The sequence below is a fragment of the Gopherus evgoodei genome, chromosome 7, assembly GCF_007399415.2.
Source record: "Gopherus evgoodei ecotype Sinaloan lineage chromosome 7, rGopEvg1_v1.p, whole genome shotgun sequence".
In the NCBI taxonomy this organism is placed as follows: domain Eukaryota; kingdom Metazoa; phylum Chordata; order Testudines; family Testudinidae; genus Gopherus; species Gopherus evgoodei.
Window position 1 is genome coordinate 115,584,497 of NC_044328.1, and position 18,224 is coordinate 115,602,720.

The 18,224-nt window shown below is 40.4% G+C and overlaps 1 protein-coding gene across 1 annotated transcript in view; it reads right to left on the minus strand.

Moving 5' to 3' along the window:
- Positions 1-3,905: 3,905 nt before the first annotated feature.
- ITPR1 (inositol 1,4,5-trisphosphate receptor type 1) overlaps positions 3,906-18,224 on the minus strand; it is a 309,353-nt gene continuing 295,034 nt past the window's right edge. The window contains 2 exon segments of the mRNA XM_030568211.1: positions 3,906-6,177; positions 13,753-13,914. Of these exon segments, the coding sequence (XP_030424071.1) occupies positions 6,091-6,177; positions 13,753-13,914 (249 nt within the window). The 3' untranslated portion in view covers positions 3,906-6,090.

Genomic DNA, 18,224 nt, shown 5'->3' on the forward strand with positions numbered 1-18,224 from the left:
AAAACACAAAGGTTAATGGAATGCACAACTATATTATTTCCACTACATTACTTAAGATTCACACTGCAATGTAAGCTACAGCCACCGTATTTTGTTTAAAAAAAATTAATACATAGGTGATAGGGATGGTTAGTTAACATTTGTTGCCCCATATATTTATTTATATAGCACTACAGGCGGAAACAGACAGGAAGACAAAATCTCTGCAACAAGGAGCTAACAATCAAAGGGCCTGGATTCTGCACCCTTTCTTTAGCAGAGAGTTGCACTTTCCCCTTGCAAGTGGTCCCATTGCCAATGAGTAAGTACTACTCAACATGGAGGAAAAGTGCAGAATCAATCCCTCAATGAGACAGAGGCACTAAACATTTTTTCACTAAACAGAAGAGAAAAAAAAAAAAAGGGACCAGGTGCCAGAGTGGGAACAGATAGCATCACAGAGCTAACAGGTGATGGAACACTAAAGAGGTAGGAGTGAATTTTAAGGAGGGATCTGACAGATGATGGCTGTTCAAATGTAAAAGCTGGTTTGAACTAAGTTCTGGTGTTCTTGCTTGTGTTGTGTTTTTTGTTTGGTTTTTTTTGGTGGTCGGGGGGGAGAAGCATATGTTTTAATGGAGCTTTTGCCAGCTGTCAGCTTGTTTCCACATACACAATAACTACATCCTGGGATTGTGACTGCATTTAAATTGCCTGAGACTTCCTTTCATTTGGCATAATTATTCAAGTAGTTTTAGTTTTCTTTTTCCTCAGTGTGTGACGTAATTTCACTTCCAAGCATCAGTGTGCAGTCAATACTCAAGTTCTCAGATACTACAGAGAGGAGTGCCACAAGTACCCATGAGAACAACATAAAAGTAGGATAAATAAATTAATGCAACTATTTCATATAGTGTCCCTTATACACATATCACAGTTTTAATCTTATATAACTAAGCATGTTTGCAGTGCCATTTGATTGCAGCTTTAGTATCACTTCCATACTTGACTTTCCTTTCTAAGTTTATCTCACCGTTGGTTATAAAAGTGTCTGAAAAAAGGGGGTTTATACTCCAAGTGCTGACATGATGAGTACTGGGTATAGCAACAGGGTTATGTGGCTAATGTTGTAGACTGCTGTTGGAAAGATATTTGTCACTATAGATTTTGCTTGTCATATGCAGAGATGACATGCAGATCTCCCCCTTTGAAAGACTGATAGTCATTCTGAGATCCATCCACCCACAAAACCCACAAACATGCTGCTTTACTCAAATCTTTACTTTAACCACTACTTTGTGATGCAAAACTGGTGGAGTTTTTGGTACTTTTTGTTTAAAATGAAATCTTTGTAGGGGTTTTCCAGCATCTTTGCTAGTTGCTAAAAACAAATCAGCTTTGTACTATAGCATGGGACAAGAACACAGTTCAGTTTACTTTTAGACATGTTTGACATTTATTGAATTACAATACTGAGTCTGAAGAAAGCTGGATAAGGTAGTTTAAAATATCAGACTCAAAGATCTCTCACCTCCCTGCAATATTTAGCACATTTTCACCAGTACAAATGTCAGCTTCACATTTGTAGAGTATGTCTACTCTAAGAATCATCCTATCATGATTTAGTATCAGTCATATCTTTAAAAGATTAACAACATGGTTATTTCATTTGTAAATGCAAATACTTGATGGCAAGCATTTAAGGTTGTACAGTTAAGCACTTAAAGTCAGAAAATACACAAGTTAAGGTGTATACACTGCAGAGTTTAGGAAACCAGCCCCATGATGATCAACACAACATAGCCTCATTTTAAAAAATAAAGTCAATGTTAGAATCTTCAAAGTTTCCATGTGTCATACTGCTGCAACTACTTTTAATGATCATTTTGGACATTTTTGCAGGTGATACATTTTGTGCGTTAGTCTTTTTATGTACCATTTTAGGCATGTTATAAGTGTCTGGAAAAATTAAAGAATTGTTAGTAGGACCATGGAACAGAGAAAACACAAGGCAGTGTCTTCAGCTGCTTATCTTTTAAACGTAAAAGGAAAAGTACTCCAAATAAGTTTCTCTTGTTCAAAAATACAATAGGCAATTTAAAAAAACCTATTAAGTATGTGTGTAGGAGCATTTCCCAGTCTTGGAGACAAGTTGAATTGTTATGTGGAGCTATATTATGACTTGACTGACAAAGTATCAATCAAGACTCCATTATATAACAAGGTATCCATCACACAAGTTCTATTGAAAGTCCCTGCAGTGAGCACACAGACTGTAATCCAAGTTTCTTTGTCCTGTTCTGTGTCAATTGGCTGTAAAATGACAAGTCTAGACTGTCTTTATAGCAATCATAGGACCACTGCATTACAACTATATTTTCTAAACATTTTTGCATTGTCTTGATTAGCATGTCACCTGCTTCATTAGTGAAGGAAATTCTCAGCCAGCAATTCACCCATTGATGCAAAGTGAAAAATAAGTGGAGATACTAATAATGGGAAGTTATAGAGGTGAGGTAAAATGAGCAGATTGTGTTCCTCTTCAGGAGAACATGTTCAGGTTAGCCACAGACAAAGACAAATTATTATACCCCCAAACTTTAAAAGATGGGAATCTCATTTAAAAAGTCCTATGAATCAGAAATGTGGTGTGCATATAGGACTGGGAGGCAGATTAGAATTTGAGAGTTCTTAATTCTTTAACTAACTACCCTCTGTAAGCTGCATCAGGTCACTTACTTTTTAGCTATGGAAAGTGAGGCAGAGAGATTAATACTTGCTTCTCACAGGGGCTGAGGGGAGTAGGTTGCACGTTCTTGGTTTTCCCTCATTAAGTTGTTCACACCCAAACAAAATGGAACTCCTATAAAACTAGTCAAGCTGTTTCTCCTATAGATTGAGTGGGGGGAGAAGGTATTTTTTTTTTATATGTTTGAAAAATACTTAGGAAGTCTGGTCTCATCTACTGTCCTAAATAAAATATATATAAACTGCGATAGAAATATTTAAAGTTTTAAACAGCATCTCCCTTCTCTCTTCCCCAATTACCTACCAGTGAGATGGAAACTAAGTTATGGGGCTCATATTATTTACTCATTGAGGAAAAACATAGCCTTGGCCTTATACACATCAAGAAGGAAGGCAGAGTGTCTGTCCTTTACTTTGTACTCACGTTAGGGCTGTGGTTTGGCAGTAGTAGTTTTGTTCCTGGAAGTTACCTTTGTTAAGTTATTCCACTGAGTTAAAAAAAATTATATACCAACTCCACACCTTTTCCAGGATTTCATATACCAGATATTGGTTCATTTCAGATCTGTCTTTAGGAAGGTTTATCATACTGTTAGAAAATGTTTTACGAGCTAGACAGTAGGTCTCATAGGTCTTCTAACGTATAGATGTTAGAGTCTTGAAGTTGTCATTCCCCCCTTGGATCCCAATGCTGAATCCCGGATTAAAGATATGATTGAGCATCTTGGGTTAAAAGCATTGATGGCACCTGATTTTAGAGCTGGAGAAATTTTTCCTTATCATTTACAGTCCATGATATGCAAATAGTGCTTTAGCTCTTCTCTAGTAAGTTGCACAATCGGTTTTTGTGGGACACAAAAGATTAACAGTACATAAATGTAGCACTTAAAGGTTCTCAGTTTGTCTCTTTATGAAGTTCAGGTAGGCATGGTCAGCAAAATTTGAATCATGAGTTGAAATCCCCTTAAACTTGGCTGTGATTGAAGCTGGGAGGTTTTTTTGGTCCCATTTTTATTATTTATTTGTACAGTAGTAATGCCTAGAAGCCCCAGTCATTGTTATGGCCAGGATCCAGCACCACTGAAGTCAATGGGAGTTTTGCCAATGGGACCTTTTCCCTTCAGTTTTTTCCCCCCACACGGGAGATGTGAGAGAATAAGGTACACAAGACACAAGACTAACTTGATTCTTTCATTGATTGATTCAGTGGTGATGTGGGGGAAAATGACAAATATTACTGGATGGAACATCCACTAGAGCAATAAATAACCAAAGTACCAAAAGACTTGGTGCATCACAAGTTTCATTTGCAAAACTAAACATTAAAAGAAAATAGCTTTAGTCAGACAGCGTTAATTGTGGGGGGTGGGGGGGGAGAATGAAGGGCAAAAAGTAAAACGAAGCTGTTGGTATACTTGAGAAATTAAAAAATTCAAGTCATAAAAATATTTCTGGCTAAAATGGTATTAATCAGGATTCCCTCGCCCCTCCCATTCTTTGCAAATTATATTTCATTATGACTTTGAGCAGCGGTTCCTACCCTTTGCAGACGACTGTATCTTTTTACCACATTAAGAACCTATTAATTGTACCACAGCTAGTTCCTGCTGCCTCCCAGTCAAGTGTGTGCACTCTGATCTGTAGTGATTGCTCTTGAGAGCACAGTGCTTGGGTTTTGAACGTGTTTTAAGCTCTCTTGCAGGTTTCACCTGCACGTGGTGGACAGAACAATTGCTGGGACATAGGCTCCCTCTCCTTGCTCTGATGAAGAGCCCCTGAGCTAAGGCATCTATCATAAAAGCCTGAGAACCATCCCTAGAGAGATGTATAGAACACTGTAGCTTCCACTGTCAAAGGCCAATTATTTGCTCTGTTAATAAAAGATCACCCCCTCAATGGTTCATTTCAGCATTCTAAGAAAATTCTTACCTTTTAAAGTATTCTAGCTACCCAATCGTGCGGCTTTCATGTAGAGGAATGTTATCCTAATCCATGTTCCTTTTATTAGGCTAGCAGGTTTAACTAATACAATTCCATGGGAAGGGAACAAACTACCAGCAGTCTGTCAACCGTACAGTATTATTCTGCATCATTTATTTAAATATTTCTATTTATGCATTTACAAACTTTCGCAGCTCTCCATCCATAACTCTCCTGTTGTTTTAGACACTATTGCAGAGGAATTTTAGCTATTGTAAAAGGAGGTCCATGTACAAAACTAGGTGACAGATATAAAAAAAAAGAGGTTCCTTTCAGATTTTTCACACCAGGAACAAAAGTGACCAAATGGAGGGAAAACACAAACTCAACCCCAAACAAGAGGCTCTTTCATAAGTACTACCTATGTCAGTGCTCAACTACAAGTCCTAAAATAGGATAGTTCATACTTCAGTGGTGCAATGCATGTTTGTTGATACTCCTGGATGGGAATGTGCGTCTCTAATGAACAAACCAAAAAAGAAAACGCTACATGGGGAATGTTAAGTTCAGAAACCATCATTTATGGGTTCTAAATGATATGGCACAGAACTCTAAGAAATTACACTGATTTACCAGCAGTGTATTTTCATCCCAAACTTAATTTTGCATAAAAAGTTCCCTTTAAGAAATTTGTTGAATTCTTCAAAAACTAACATTTGAGCTTCTGGGGCCCCCTGTATTTAAGAAATAATCACTTGAAATACACCTCATAATCTGGAGGCTTCCAAAGAATATTTAAGAACCAAATTTTCTTTTTTTTTTAAATGTATACCAATTTAACAGCTCAGATTCCCAATGTTAACCCTGGGAGGAAGAGGCAGCCAGATATGGCATTTCAGGATATTTACACACATGGTACAAAAGTGCCCAGGGGTATGAAACACCAGGAATACAGTTTGGCAGCACCCTCATTTACACCTGTAATTTTAAACTATTTATTACATTGTACTAACACACCAGATTCAAAGATGTGCACTCCCTTTAGGATGTTCAGGAGTTACCAGTATATTGTGATTGCATATTTAATATTGCACAATTGTATAAAAACATAAATACCAGCTATTCTCGTTTTTAAATACAAAATACAAGTCACATACTTTTTAGTCAATCCTTTTCAAGTGCAATTCAAGGGGTCTCTATGGTCCTTCCAATAAAAGGCAATTTCATACTTTTGGCACAAGTATTACCCCCATCACATGCCAACATGATCTAATTACAATACATATGCCCAGATTTTTATAGTAGCAGTCATATACATACATATAAAAACAGGGTATTTACAAAATGAACTAATCATACATAGAAGCAGCCTTAGTGGTTGAATCTGAACTCTTGTTTAGCATTATTCATGTTGTTTTGAGAGGGATATGCGACCCTTTTGATTTATGCTGGTTGCTGTGGGTTCACATTCACGGGAGGAGGATGTCCTAGGAGACCAATACGCTGTTTCTGCTTCCTCTGTTCTGTCATCTGGAAAATTAAAAAGTTTGCTCATTAAACCGAGACACTTCCTGTACGTCAGCTCACAGAATGAACCATTGGTGTATTTGTGGTTAGGGTTTATTCTGAAACCCACTTTCTACAAATAATGCACTTCCGGCTGCTATGCCAAACATGAATAGATTAAAAAGGCAATTATAGCCCCTGTTTTGTGAACCCAGCAGGGATATCTGTGAACCTGCTCATGTGACTAAGTATTCAGAGATGACGGATGCTGTTCTGAAAAAAAAAAAAAGTTCTCTGAAGGGCCACATTACTGGCATAAAATAAACCTAGATGGCTGCTTTCAGAAACTTCTTGTGTTGATAATTCTCTGTAGACTTCCCACTATTTCCACAACCTATTTGGGGAAAGTAGGGGTACTGTATGTTGGGAGAATCCATCTCAGTCTGGAAATATCTCACCGTTTGTGGAAATTCACTTCAATACCTCAGCTCTTGGGTCACAAGAATGCAAACATCCCTCATGATTTGCCAAAGCCCAGATATGAGGCAATAATGCAAAATAAGGGACACAGGAGCAAAACTATATATTTTTCCACAAAATATTTTCTGTAACCTCAGTCCCAAAATTCTGGATGTTTGCCAATAATAGTTTACATCAAATGTAATACCACCACAAATCTGAGAGGGAAGAAGGTACATGATCTAAAGAAAGTGACACTCCTAACAGAGAAGCATATCCCTTCATTATTGTGATCCAGAGCACTGCAAAGCTGCCATCATCCATGTTTCTTTGCGTTCAGCCTCTCCCAACACTTTGTTAGAAATCTGCTAAAGTCTGAAAGCCTGAGAGAACCAACACACCAATTTAATCAGTAACACTGGCATTTCTGTGGTCCCCATCATCCTAGTATATGAGTATTTCATGAACGTTAATGAATTTATCCTCATCACCCCTGTGAATTAGGTAAATATCTCCATTTTACAGAAACTGAAGCAGAAATATATAGGGTGTGTTTACATTGCAATTAAAAACCCACAGCTGGCTGTGTCAGGTGACTTGGGTTGGCAAGATTCAGGTTCAGGCCAAACATCTACACTGCAATTAAATAGACCCCTTAGCCTGAGCCCTGCGAGCTGACATTGGCCAGCTGTGGATTTTTAATTGCATTATAGACAAACTCGGAGGGCTTGATTTTCAAAGGTGCTGAGTTGTAAGTGCTCAGCACATCTGAACAGCAGGCCTGAAGTGACTTGCCCAAAGTCACACAGAATATCTTTGGCAGAGAGTAGAACTCGGGCTCCCCAACTCCAGTCTAACACCAGATGATTCTTCCTTTGATAACATAGGTACGATTCAGCCTTCATCACATTACCATCACAATGGCTGCAAATTCCAAGACTTACATAAAAGTGCTGAGACCCAACCTTCTTACTGCTCATCCCCCATGGCATTACTTGGTCGACATACAGAAGGGCCACAATCTTGTTCCATTTTTATTGCTTCTTCCCCTGGACTGAGCATACTGAGACTTAAATATAAATGGAGCCAGGCTACTATGCATCTGTCAACTTAGAATTTTTTAATCAATGCTCCTTCTGTTCTGTTTTAGGAGTTACTTTAATATAATAAACATTTACACTGAATAGCAAGTTGTAAGAAACCAGTCTGTAGATAGTGCTCTGATTACCAAAATTCAGCATCCGAACCAGATACAGCTTATACAATAATTTTTCATTAAGAAGTTGAGCTACAATGTGAATTTCCACCATTTTTCATATCATATGAATTGTTATTGGCCCCTGTTTTGGCTTGGAATTCATTTGAACCAAATAGTGTTTTTTCTATCCTATCTATATTCATGCAAGGACCTAAGGTTACTAATCAGTGTAATTCTTCGTTTTTGAGACATTTCACTCCAAATACCAACTAACATGATTGATAGAGTAAATCAATGCCAAGATAACAGATAGCCTGTTTGCATTTTCAGCTCTCTACCAGTAAACACACTTGAACAGATTTACATAAAATCTGTATGTTCAGAGACTGAATAAATTCTCCCTTTCTAAGGTCAGGCATTGAATAAGTTTGGAGTTTGCCATGGCAAGATGAGTCAACCCGCCTGGATTGCCGTGAACAATCTTCGGAATGATCCTTTTACTACCACCTTTCATTAGAGGACTGAAAATCATTTTAAACATCCTTAATTAATCTAATCACCTCTACGATGTACATATCTATAAATATGCTCCCTTAACCAATGGGTAAAGGTCTCAATCTTACTTTCATGGAAGGACACGGATTCAAATGGAGCTGAATCATGTTGTGTCTTTCTCAACGTCACACCAGAGGAGTGGAGCAGCACCCAAGCCCTAGCTCAGTTCCCCTATTCTAACCCCTAGATTTCCTAATGCTATATGGGGTTTGAAATTTGCGTTATATTTTTGAATCTATAAATTAACTACTTAATACAAACAGAGAAAATCTATTTGTAGGTTTTATTTCCATTATTCTGTTATTTCCACTGGACAAATTAATAAAACATATGCTTTCAGAGGGGGCAAGGTTTTGAGCAGCAATTGGATTCAAACAATTAGCTATGAAGGAGGCACACAAAATGGTAAAATAATGAGGAAAGTATAGCAATTGACAAGCAGAATGCTAAATTTTGATGTAAGTTTAGTTAACAAGAGGAATTTTTTTTTTAAAGACAGCGTAAGCTGACTAAATGCAAGTTGAAAACAAAATGAAACCTAGATGCAGAATCACATCATTCTAGTATGACGTTTACAAGCGTCAAAGACCCCATGAAGCAATTTTTGTCTTGATCATCACACTTAACTGAGAGTGAGTTACTTTTGTAGCTTGTTGCTTTAATGCCTTTTGGAAGTGCTTCATACTCATTTACAGTAATGAATTAAAAAAGGTCAGCTTTTCATTTGTTCCTGGTGCATTTTTATTTTATTTCAAAGGCATTTTCAAAGTGGACACACAGAATTTCAGTTTTAATGACAGTTACAATTCCCAGAAACTTGTAGGATCAGTCAGATCACAAAGCAAATGAATGAAAGATTTGCCTTTTATTTAATTCAGAACAATCCCTGAGCTAGCTCCTCTTCCTGGAGACAGGTCTTCCTAATATGATGGAGAGATGTACTGGTTTTGTCTCATAATTGGAGCATCCTGCAACTTAAGCAGGATTCTCTCAGTGACAGTACTTAAGGGAATTCCTAAGAGCTATCACATTAGTGAAGCTGGTTTCCTCTTCAGCCTTTGCAGTGAAGTAGCTATCTAAAAGCTCATTTTCACAAAGAACAAGGGAAGGTTCTTAGTGCTTGGGCAGTGAAAAGTTGCAAGCTTTGGAAATAAATACATTTGGGGCATGATCCAAGGCCTGATTGAAATGGGTGGAAAGAATCCTATTGACTGCAGTGGGTATGAGTCAGACCCTCTAACAGGAAGACCTACGTCACATGTTTAAGATAATTGTTTCCAGGCAAAGTGGCACGATAGCTACCCAATGAGTATATTGAGGCATAGATAAGAGAGGATTTGGTTTGGTGAGAAACATTATGGAAAGTAGCAAAATCCTGGAGCTCCAGATAAGATAATTGCAGTTATAAAAGCTATTTATGAAGACTTCTGCAGTGCCATCACTGGTGAAAAATTAAGCAACTGGGTCAAGTCAAAGTGTGATGTCAGACAAGGGGGCTTGGAATCACCATTACTTTTCATTGTGTTCTTAAACTGGAAACCAAATGTTAGATGAGTTGGAGGGCTGGAGATTGGATGATCTAGAGTTAAATTTGTAAACCCATGCAGATGATGTTGTGCAACTGGCAGACACATTTGAACTGATAATATTCTTCGTTACCTTGGAAAACTATTGCAGTCGACTTGGACTTACAATAAATGCTCAGACGAAAAATGGTTGCACCTTGGCAAAGGGATAATAAATAGAGTGTTGACAGAACAAGTAGAATCTTATGTGTATCTAGGAAGTTTGATCTGTGCCAGTGGTTCCATCAAGCACAAGGTTAAAAGGAGATATGTGATGAAAATATATGTTTGGCACCATGCGAAAATGTATTAGACTACTGTATTAAGAATATTACTGTATGGTAATACATTCAAAAGCATCTGGCAGTCTGGATTTGGCCCAAGGTCCACCTATTGACCACCCCTGCATTTACTTGATTCTCACCACCAGAAAAGCAGAGCACAGAGTGGAAAAAAAGGATGACAAGCATCTCAGCCAATACCCTCTTGCAGAGACTAACTACTTTATCAATGTAAATTTACTAGCACAGAAAACACACTTATGATAGTAGATTTCTTTGCTGGGTTCTCCTATCCTGCTTGCACAGTGTACTACTTTGAAACTACAAAGCAAGTATATAATAAAATAGTTCAGTTAAAAACCACCAACATTTTAATTCACTTCATACTCTGTGCTCAATTACATGGTGTTTTTCCTAGCCAGCCTGCTGGCAAGAGTATATCCCATGGACCATAAAACCTTCAGTTGTAACTTTAGCTGCAGTACATGGAGACCTGAACAACAGGAATTTTGCCAGTTAGGAAGACTGTGTAAAAGCATGGTGCAGGTTATAGATGTGTGCCAGGCAGGTAGTATTTGTCTTTAGTGAACTATTATCTCCGGAAGGATAACATTCTGTTTCTAATATAGATTAGGTTTGGATTATAATAGTTGCTTCCTGCAGCATGGTGCATCTCATTTAATTCAAAGTGGAACTAATCCCAGTTTAAAATGGGAATCACAATAATAGAAACATCCCTAGGAAGAGGCTCAGTGGCAACAACCAATCAGTTTAGTATTGGAGAAAGTTGTCAACCATTTTACAACAGGAAAAAAATCAGAAGTTGAAGAGATAATGAGCCAAATTCAATGGCTACTTGTGGCCTGTGTAACTCCATCAACTGCTCTGGGATTCCAGGAGGTGCAAGTTAGCAAAGAATTTTACCCAATGTATACATCTATAAACTCAATTAATTAAGGCATCGGCGTGTTCTTCTGGTTCAGGTAATTTTGTTCCATATAAAATTTCAGACAAGCCACAGCATTTCTCCCTTTATCTTCAGTTGGACACTTCAAGCACAAAATGGAAAAGGGCTTTGGCACTTGGGCTTTCTTGGGGAGGCCCATCTCTGAGATGAATATGGTTCAAAAGAACCTCCCCCAAGCTGTTTCTGCTGTTAACAGTAAATAGTAAAGAAGCACCTATGATTGAACTGTATTGATCTCATGACTGCAGTTGCTCCAGGTAGTATCTCCCAAAAACATGGATTTTTGCCATGTGGGCCAAGATCTCCCATTTGTAGGCCTACAGGAAGTGTAGCATAAAAAGGGAAGAGACACTGTCTAAATAATTATTTAAAGGATTCTTTGAGGGTCTCTGTCCATTTAAACAGAGGAAAATGGGAATAGAGAACCAAGAACTATGTTGCTTGGGCCACTCCTTCAGTTTCTCTTCACAGGAACGTTGCTGTTGAAAACGGAATAAAAGCAATTTTAGGGCAATGTTCAGAAGTACAGAGTAAATTATCAGACTCCCTTTTTGGATGCCTGTGGTTAAGTGCTGGAGCTGCCTTCTTTGCTGTCTCACACGTACCGATAGTGTAGGCACAAGTACCTCTAGTACGTAACAAAAAGAGAGTGGTCACTAGGTTGCGTAAGAGTTTGCGGATATTTCTGCATATTTTGGGATTTAGCAGTGTACAGACTTCCAACAAAACACACACACACTCCAAGACCAGAATACAATAAAATCCACTATAGTAAAAATTTCATAAAGGGTAACTTTCTGTACAACTTTCATTTCACCTTGGCATGTCATCCATAATAAAATATTCATTGTTTGCCAGGCCACACAATCACAGGAAAGACTAACGTTTCTAAAAGAAATATAACCTTAAATGTTTAAGAACCATTGCAATAACTATGTAAAGGAAGGATCTAGAACAGGGGTGGGCAAACTTTTGGGCCCAAGGGCCACATCTGGTGGGCAAATTGCATCCAGGGCCATGAATGTAGGGCTGGGGCAGGGGGTTGGGGTGCGGGAGGGAGTGTGGTGTGCAGGAAGGGGCTCAGGATGCAGGAGGGGTGTGGGTTGTACGAGGGGGCTCAGGGCAGGGGGTTGGCATGGAAGGGGGTGCAGAGTGTGGGAGGAGGCTCAGGGCAGGGGGTTGGGGAGCAGGAGGGGGTGCAGAGTGGCAGGGGGCTGGGGTGCAGGAGGGGTGCAGGGTACTTGATGGCTCAGAGCAGGAGGTTGGGGTGCAGGAGAGGTGCAGGGTGTACATGGGGGCTCAGGGCAGGGGGTTGGGGTGCAGGAGGGGGTGCAGAGTGACGGGGCTCAGGGCAGGGCGTTGGGGTGCAGGAGAGGTGCAGGGTACTTGATGGCTCAGAGCAGGAGGTTGAGGTGCAAGAGGGGTGCAGGGTGTAAAGGGGACTCAGGGTAGGGGGTTGGGGTGCAGGAGGGGGGCGGGGTGTGGGCTCCGGCCCAGCGCTGCTTACCTAGAGTGGCTCCGGGGTGGCAGCATGGCTAAGACAGGCGCCCTGCTTGTCCTGACCCCTGCACCGCTTCTGGCAGCGGCCGGCACCATGTCCCTGCAGCCCCTGCGGGAGGGAGGGCAGAGGGCTCCGTGCGCTGCCCACCTCTGCGGGCTTCTCCCCTGAAGCTCCCATTGACTGCGGTTCCCCGCTCCCAACCAATGGGAGCTGCGGGATGCAGTGCCTGGAGGTGAGGGCAGCATGGGGAGCCCTCTACCCCTTCCCGCCCCCCGCCGCCCTGGGGCCGCAGGGATGTGGTGCTAGCCGCTTCTGGGAGCGGCCCCGTGCCCGTGGCATCATGGGGATGGCAATCCTGTGGGCCGGATCCAAAGCCCTGATGGGCCAGATCCAGCCCACAGGCCATAGTTTGCCCACTCCTGATCTAGAACAAAAGTTAACATTCAAATCCTCGAGTTCTCACTGCAGTGTTATTGCCAACTAGAAGTCAGTGTATTACAACAAAGTCTGCTGAGTAACACTGACTCAAAAATGAAGTTGCAGTGGGTAATCTTTACTATACAAGGCAAGGGGCAGTATCGTACAAGATATTTTCAGCATTTGGGGGGTTGATCTATACTGTGAGGGTAAGAAATCATCATATACACAGCTCACAATATGAATTTGATTTGGTTTTTCGGACTTTTCAAAAGATGGGTAAATTGGAAAATGTTTACTTCTGTTAGAACTGGACAGGCTGGTTGCCTGTCTGACTGGAATTTGGATTGGTGATTTTTCTAAACTAGCTAGTTCATTGCGGCAGCAGTGAACAAAGAGCTCTGCACATTGTTTGTATAGTCAGTTAAATTGTAAACATCCAATTCCCAATACAGATCAATCCAGATTTTACAAAAAACTCTTTAATCCAAAATGCCGTTCTATCCCCAGCTTTACAGCAAGTGATTGTATATTCCCCTAATTTTCCCCTATATTTCCCCTAATTACTGGGAGGCCCCAGTACTCTCCATCTAACTGAAGTTTATTAATAGCTAATCCATCTCACTGCAACTTGCGTTTTGCTAGAACTTCCTTACCTGATCTTTAAGCTCTGACAGCTGGCCAGAAAGGTTAGTAACCAGCTTCATGGTAGATTCTAGCTTTTCCTGCAAGTTCCTGAGTTCATTCTGTTCTCCTTCAGAATCGCTGCTTACAAGGGACATGGCGCGCATCCTAGGGAACCAATCAAGGTTTCTTTCCTGGAATTCAGACACAAGAACATGATTATTGCTAGACAAGAACAAAACTGTGCATGTGTGGCTGTGGATGTGAAAATCTTCAGTCACAAGCTCTTAATAGTTCCAACTTTCAGTTTTATTTGCACCCTGTTGAGAAGCTTCTAGAACTGCTTCACCACAGAGTTTTATCACTGGAGAGACGGGACAGCATTGCAGGTTTTAATAGTTACTGAAGAGCAAGAGGGATAAAGGTTTTATAGCCTATGTTCTCCTTCACCCTTAAGAGCAGGTATATTCCACCATAATATATGAGTCCTCTACTACAAACTGGCCATAGTTATTACTTGAAGATGCATTAACCATTGTTAGAAATCAGAATCAGAAATTCTAGAGCCCACTGACATCCAGTCTCCCATCCACAGATATACAGGAGTTCTTCCTTGAACTGCTATAACTGAGCTCTAAATTGGCTGCTTAAGCCAAACCTGCTTCACAAGGGAAAAATGAAGTATTTAAATACTGCTTTGCAAAGACATCCAGTATATCCTTTTGGCTTCTTTATTGCTACAGTCTCCCATTATGACACCTTTTCAAGCTCATAATCAAGATGAACATGCTAGACGTGGCCTTGAATGGTCGTGTTTGAGAATTAGGGCTGTGGAAAATTTTGTCAAAACTTTATTTGACAGGAAAAAAATGACTTGTCACAAAATGCTTGTGTTCTGGAGAAAACACCCAAATACTGCCCCAGCTGAAAATCAAAAAGTTTTGGTTGAAATTTTTTGCAATATAAGCAATGGGGGTGTAATTTGATCACTAGGGAAAAGGGAAGTGCTCTGCGGGATCAGAAATAGGTAGAAAAACTGATCCAAGAAAGAGAGAGACAGGATGAGTGCGTTGCCAACTCTCATGATTTTATCATAAGTGTTGTGATATTTGGTGGTTTTCTTAAAGCCCTAACTCCTGAAGGCAGGGTAAAAAACACAAGAATTTCATGTTTCACTAACCAGAGGGGGTGGGGGGAAACAAAGAACAAAATTCTAGCCCTCATAATTGTGGAGAAGGACTGAAAACGTGACCTCCAGGCATCCTAATGGATCACTCAGAAAACAGACAGCAAATAAAACGAATCCAAAATATATCATTTTGGCAAAATATCATGAGTTTGGGAGATATGACATTTTAACACTTGGGGTTGATAGTACTGGTATAAAGAGATACCACTGGCCTGCTGGGTGAGCTTGGGCAAGTCATGTCACCTCTGTGCCTCAGTTTCCCCTCAATGGTAAAAGGGGATAATGCTATTGATTCCATTTGTACAGTGCTTTGAGATCTGTGGATGAAGAACCGAGTACTATTTGTAATTATTATGAAAAGTTTAAAAATCTCTGCTAAGGTTTAACAGGCTATGTAGGAATTTTGTTTATAGAGGTATTTTTACCACAAGACAGTATGTACCACATGTTGCCAATCAATTTTAGATAGCTTAATCACTTCACTGCTGCTTCATTATACACAGCTTGTATGTCTGGCCAACACTCAAAAGTTTATCTGGTAACATTCCGCTGTAACTGAACTGAAATGCCCAGTCAAACAACAAGTCTGGCTGAAGGGATGGGCAGGTATCAAGCAGGGAAGGATTAAAGGGCCAAAATAATGCAGTAAAGCAGTGGTTCTCAAACTTTTGTACTGGTGACCCCTTTCACATAGAAAGCAACCCCCCCATATAAATTAAAAACACTGTTTAATATATTTAACTCCATTATAATTGCTGGAGGCAAAGCAGGGCTTGGGGTGGAGGCTGACAGCTCGCGACCCCCCATGTTAGAACTTTGTGACCTGCTGAGGGGTCCTGACCCCCAGTTTGAGAACCCCTGCAGTAAAGCATAGTGATTGCAAGTTGGATGGGCCCTTTCACTTACAACCCCCCTCCCCCAACATCCTTTTTTAACCCAATATAATTGTCCAGACCCCTTTACTACTAAAATAAAGAGCTAAAGGCATAATAGCCAATACGTGTACATACATACACAGTTCTAATTCCCTCCATTCTACCTTAAGAGAAAACAGAATGAATTTAATTTTGTTTTTAAAAAGATAACCAGCACCACAAAAAGAAGCAAGGGAATAAGGGCACCTTCCTCTAGAATTTTGCCCAAATTTCTTTTTTTTAAACACTAAAAAAAAAAAAAAAAAAAAACACTAAACCCTGAAAACTAAGATGATGAAAAATGAATCAGTAACGAAAAGGGGAATGTTAAAGGGCCATTTGCTGACAAGCCTGCTGGGTCCGTGAATACTGCAGTCTATCCCTGTGTCACGAATGTGAAAACCTGTGCGTTTCTCAGCAGGATCCCGTTTGCACAGAAAAATCCTATTCGAGGTTGAAGAAAAGCTTTCCCGTGATGATCTAGTTTCTGTTGCACTCTAAGCAAGCACCACGGTCTCTTTAAAGAGATAGCCTTACATCTTTTGGTGACAAGTTTTGGTATTGTTTTAAATACACTAAGTGAGCCATAAACTTGAAGCTTCACTCCTAATTCGTTTCCCTGCCTCCACGCTCCCCACCCGTTACTACTGGCATCCTGCATACCAAGGTTGTTATGTACTGTCTGCTGTGGTCCTCCTACAAGCCGAAGCATCACGATCCTGGCTGTGCAGTCAGCTCCCTCTTCCCGTCACAGTAGCAGCTTCCTCTGTTTAAACAGACGAACTGACTAAAGCCACTGACGGAAGTTGGCTAACCACAATGCTGGGTTTCAGATTAGCTCTTTTCTAGGTAAAGTTGGAAAAGTCCCTATAAAGCAAATATCATTACAATCTCAGACATGGGGGCGATGTTGACCAGCCTCTTAAAATGTCCATGATTGGAAATGTAAAAAAAAAGAGGAAGCTGTAGTGCATGATGCAGATGTAATGCATTCTGAGAAGTGGTTGCTTTTCCTTGCTTCCACTGAAAGTCTGTTCTAAGAAAGGTTTCTAATGCAACCTCAGTTAAAAACATGTCCAATGGTTAAAATGGGCAGAAAGAGGGTACCCTTTGATAAATTTAAGATGGAGTAACCATGTTCTTCTTTGAGTGCTTGCTCATATCCATTCCAGTTAGGTGTGCACGTGCCGCGTGCACGTTCGTCGGAAGATTTTTACCCTAGCAACACTCGGTGGGTCGGCTGGGCGTCCCCTGGAGTGGCGCCGCTATGGCGCCAGATATATACTCCTGCCGACCCAGCCACCCTTCAGTTCCTTCTTACCGCCCGTGTCGGTCATTGGAACAGTGAAGCGCGGCTTAGCTGACCTCCACTTCCCTAGCTACTCGTAGTTCACGATACAGAGGCACAGAAATCTGGGTTCTAGCCTTAGGTCTGTCACTGATGTGCTATGTGGCCTTGGGGAAGTCATTACTACTACTCTGAGCCTCTATTTACTCATCTGAATATTGGGCATAAGACCTACTCACCTTGTAGGGCTATTGTGAGGGTTAATTCAATACTGTTTGTCAAGCAAACTGCATTACTACAGCCTTCTGTCTGAAGGTTTCCAAGAAGTGCAAAAGCAGAACATCTGAATTTCTGCAGTATGCCATTTCAAAAATCATGCCCATAAAATAGATGAGTACACTGCTTTGAAAATGAAAAGCATGATGCATGTGTTTTTTGTGGGGTGAGATGGTTTCTTTCTCCACCTCACATCAGGCTAACTTTTCCTTCAGTAATGGGCTAGATGCAATTCCCTCCACTTGGAGTTCACATTGTCTACCTTTTCAAAAATGGGAGGAATGTGCCCCCCACTTCCTCACGCTTAGCCTGTCTGTGAAAACAGACTAGTGGCATTAAAAAACTGACTTTTCATGTTCCTGTAGGTTTCTAATTAGCTACCTTGTCCGTTCACATGAAGAAAGCAACTACAGAGATCTCCCTATATAGACACCATTCCCAGAGGCAGAGTAAAACAGCACTTGAATATAAAATAACCACAACTGCTGTATCTTCAAAACAGTCAAAGGGCTGACAATTGCTGTCACAGGTGAGATAATTTCATTACAGACAAACACTATCCAGTTTTAATAACCATGAAGAAGGGCTGCTGTAGGATTGCCCAAAGGAGGTTCCCTTGTTCACCATTTCCGTCCACCTAGTTCTAGTTGTTTCGTTGTAAATTATTTAAGGAAACCAGGCCACATTATATCATTAACAGCTGGACTGGATGGAAGAATTAATTGTTCAAAGATTGTGCAAATGGTTGCCCTTGGATGATCACGTTAGAACAATGATCATCAATGTGCTAATAGAAACGAAATCCACCTAGTTTTTGTGAAATGTATCCAGTGAGAG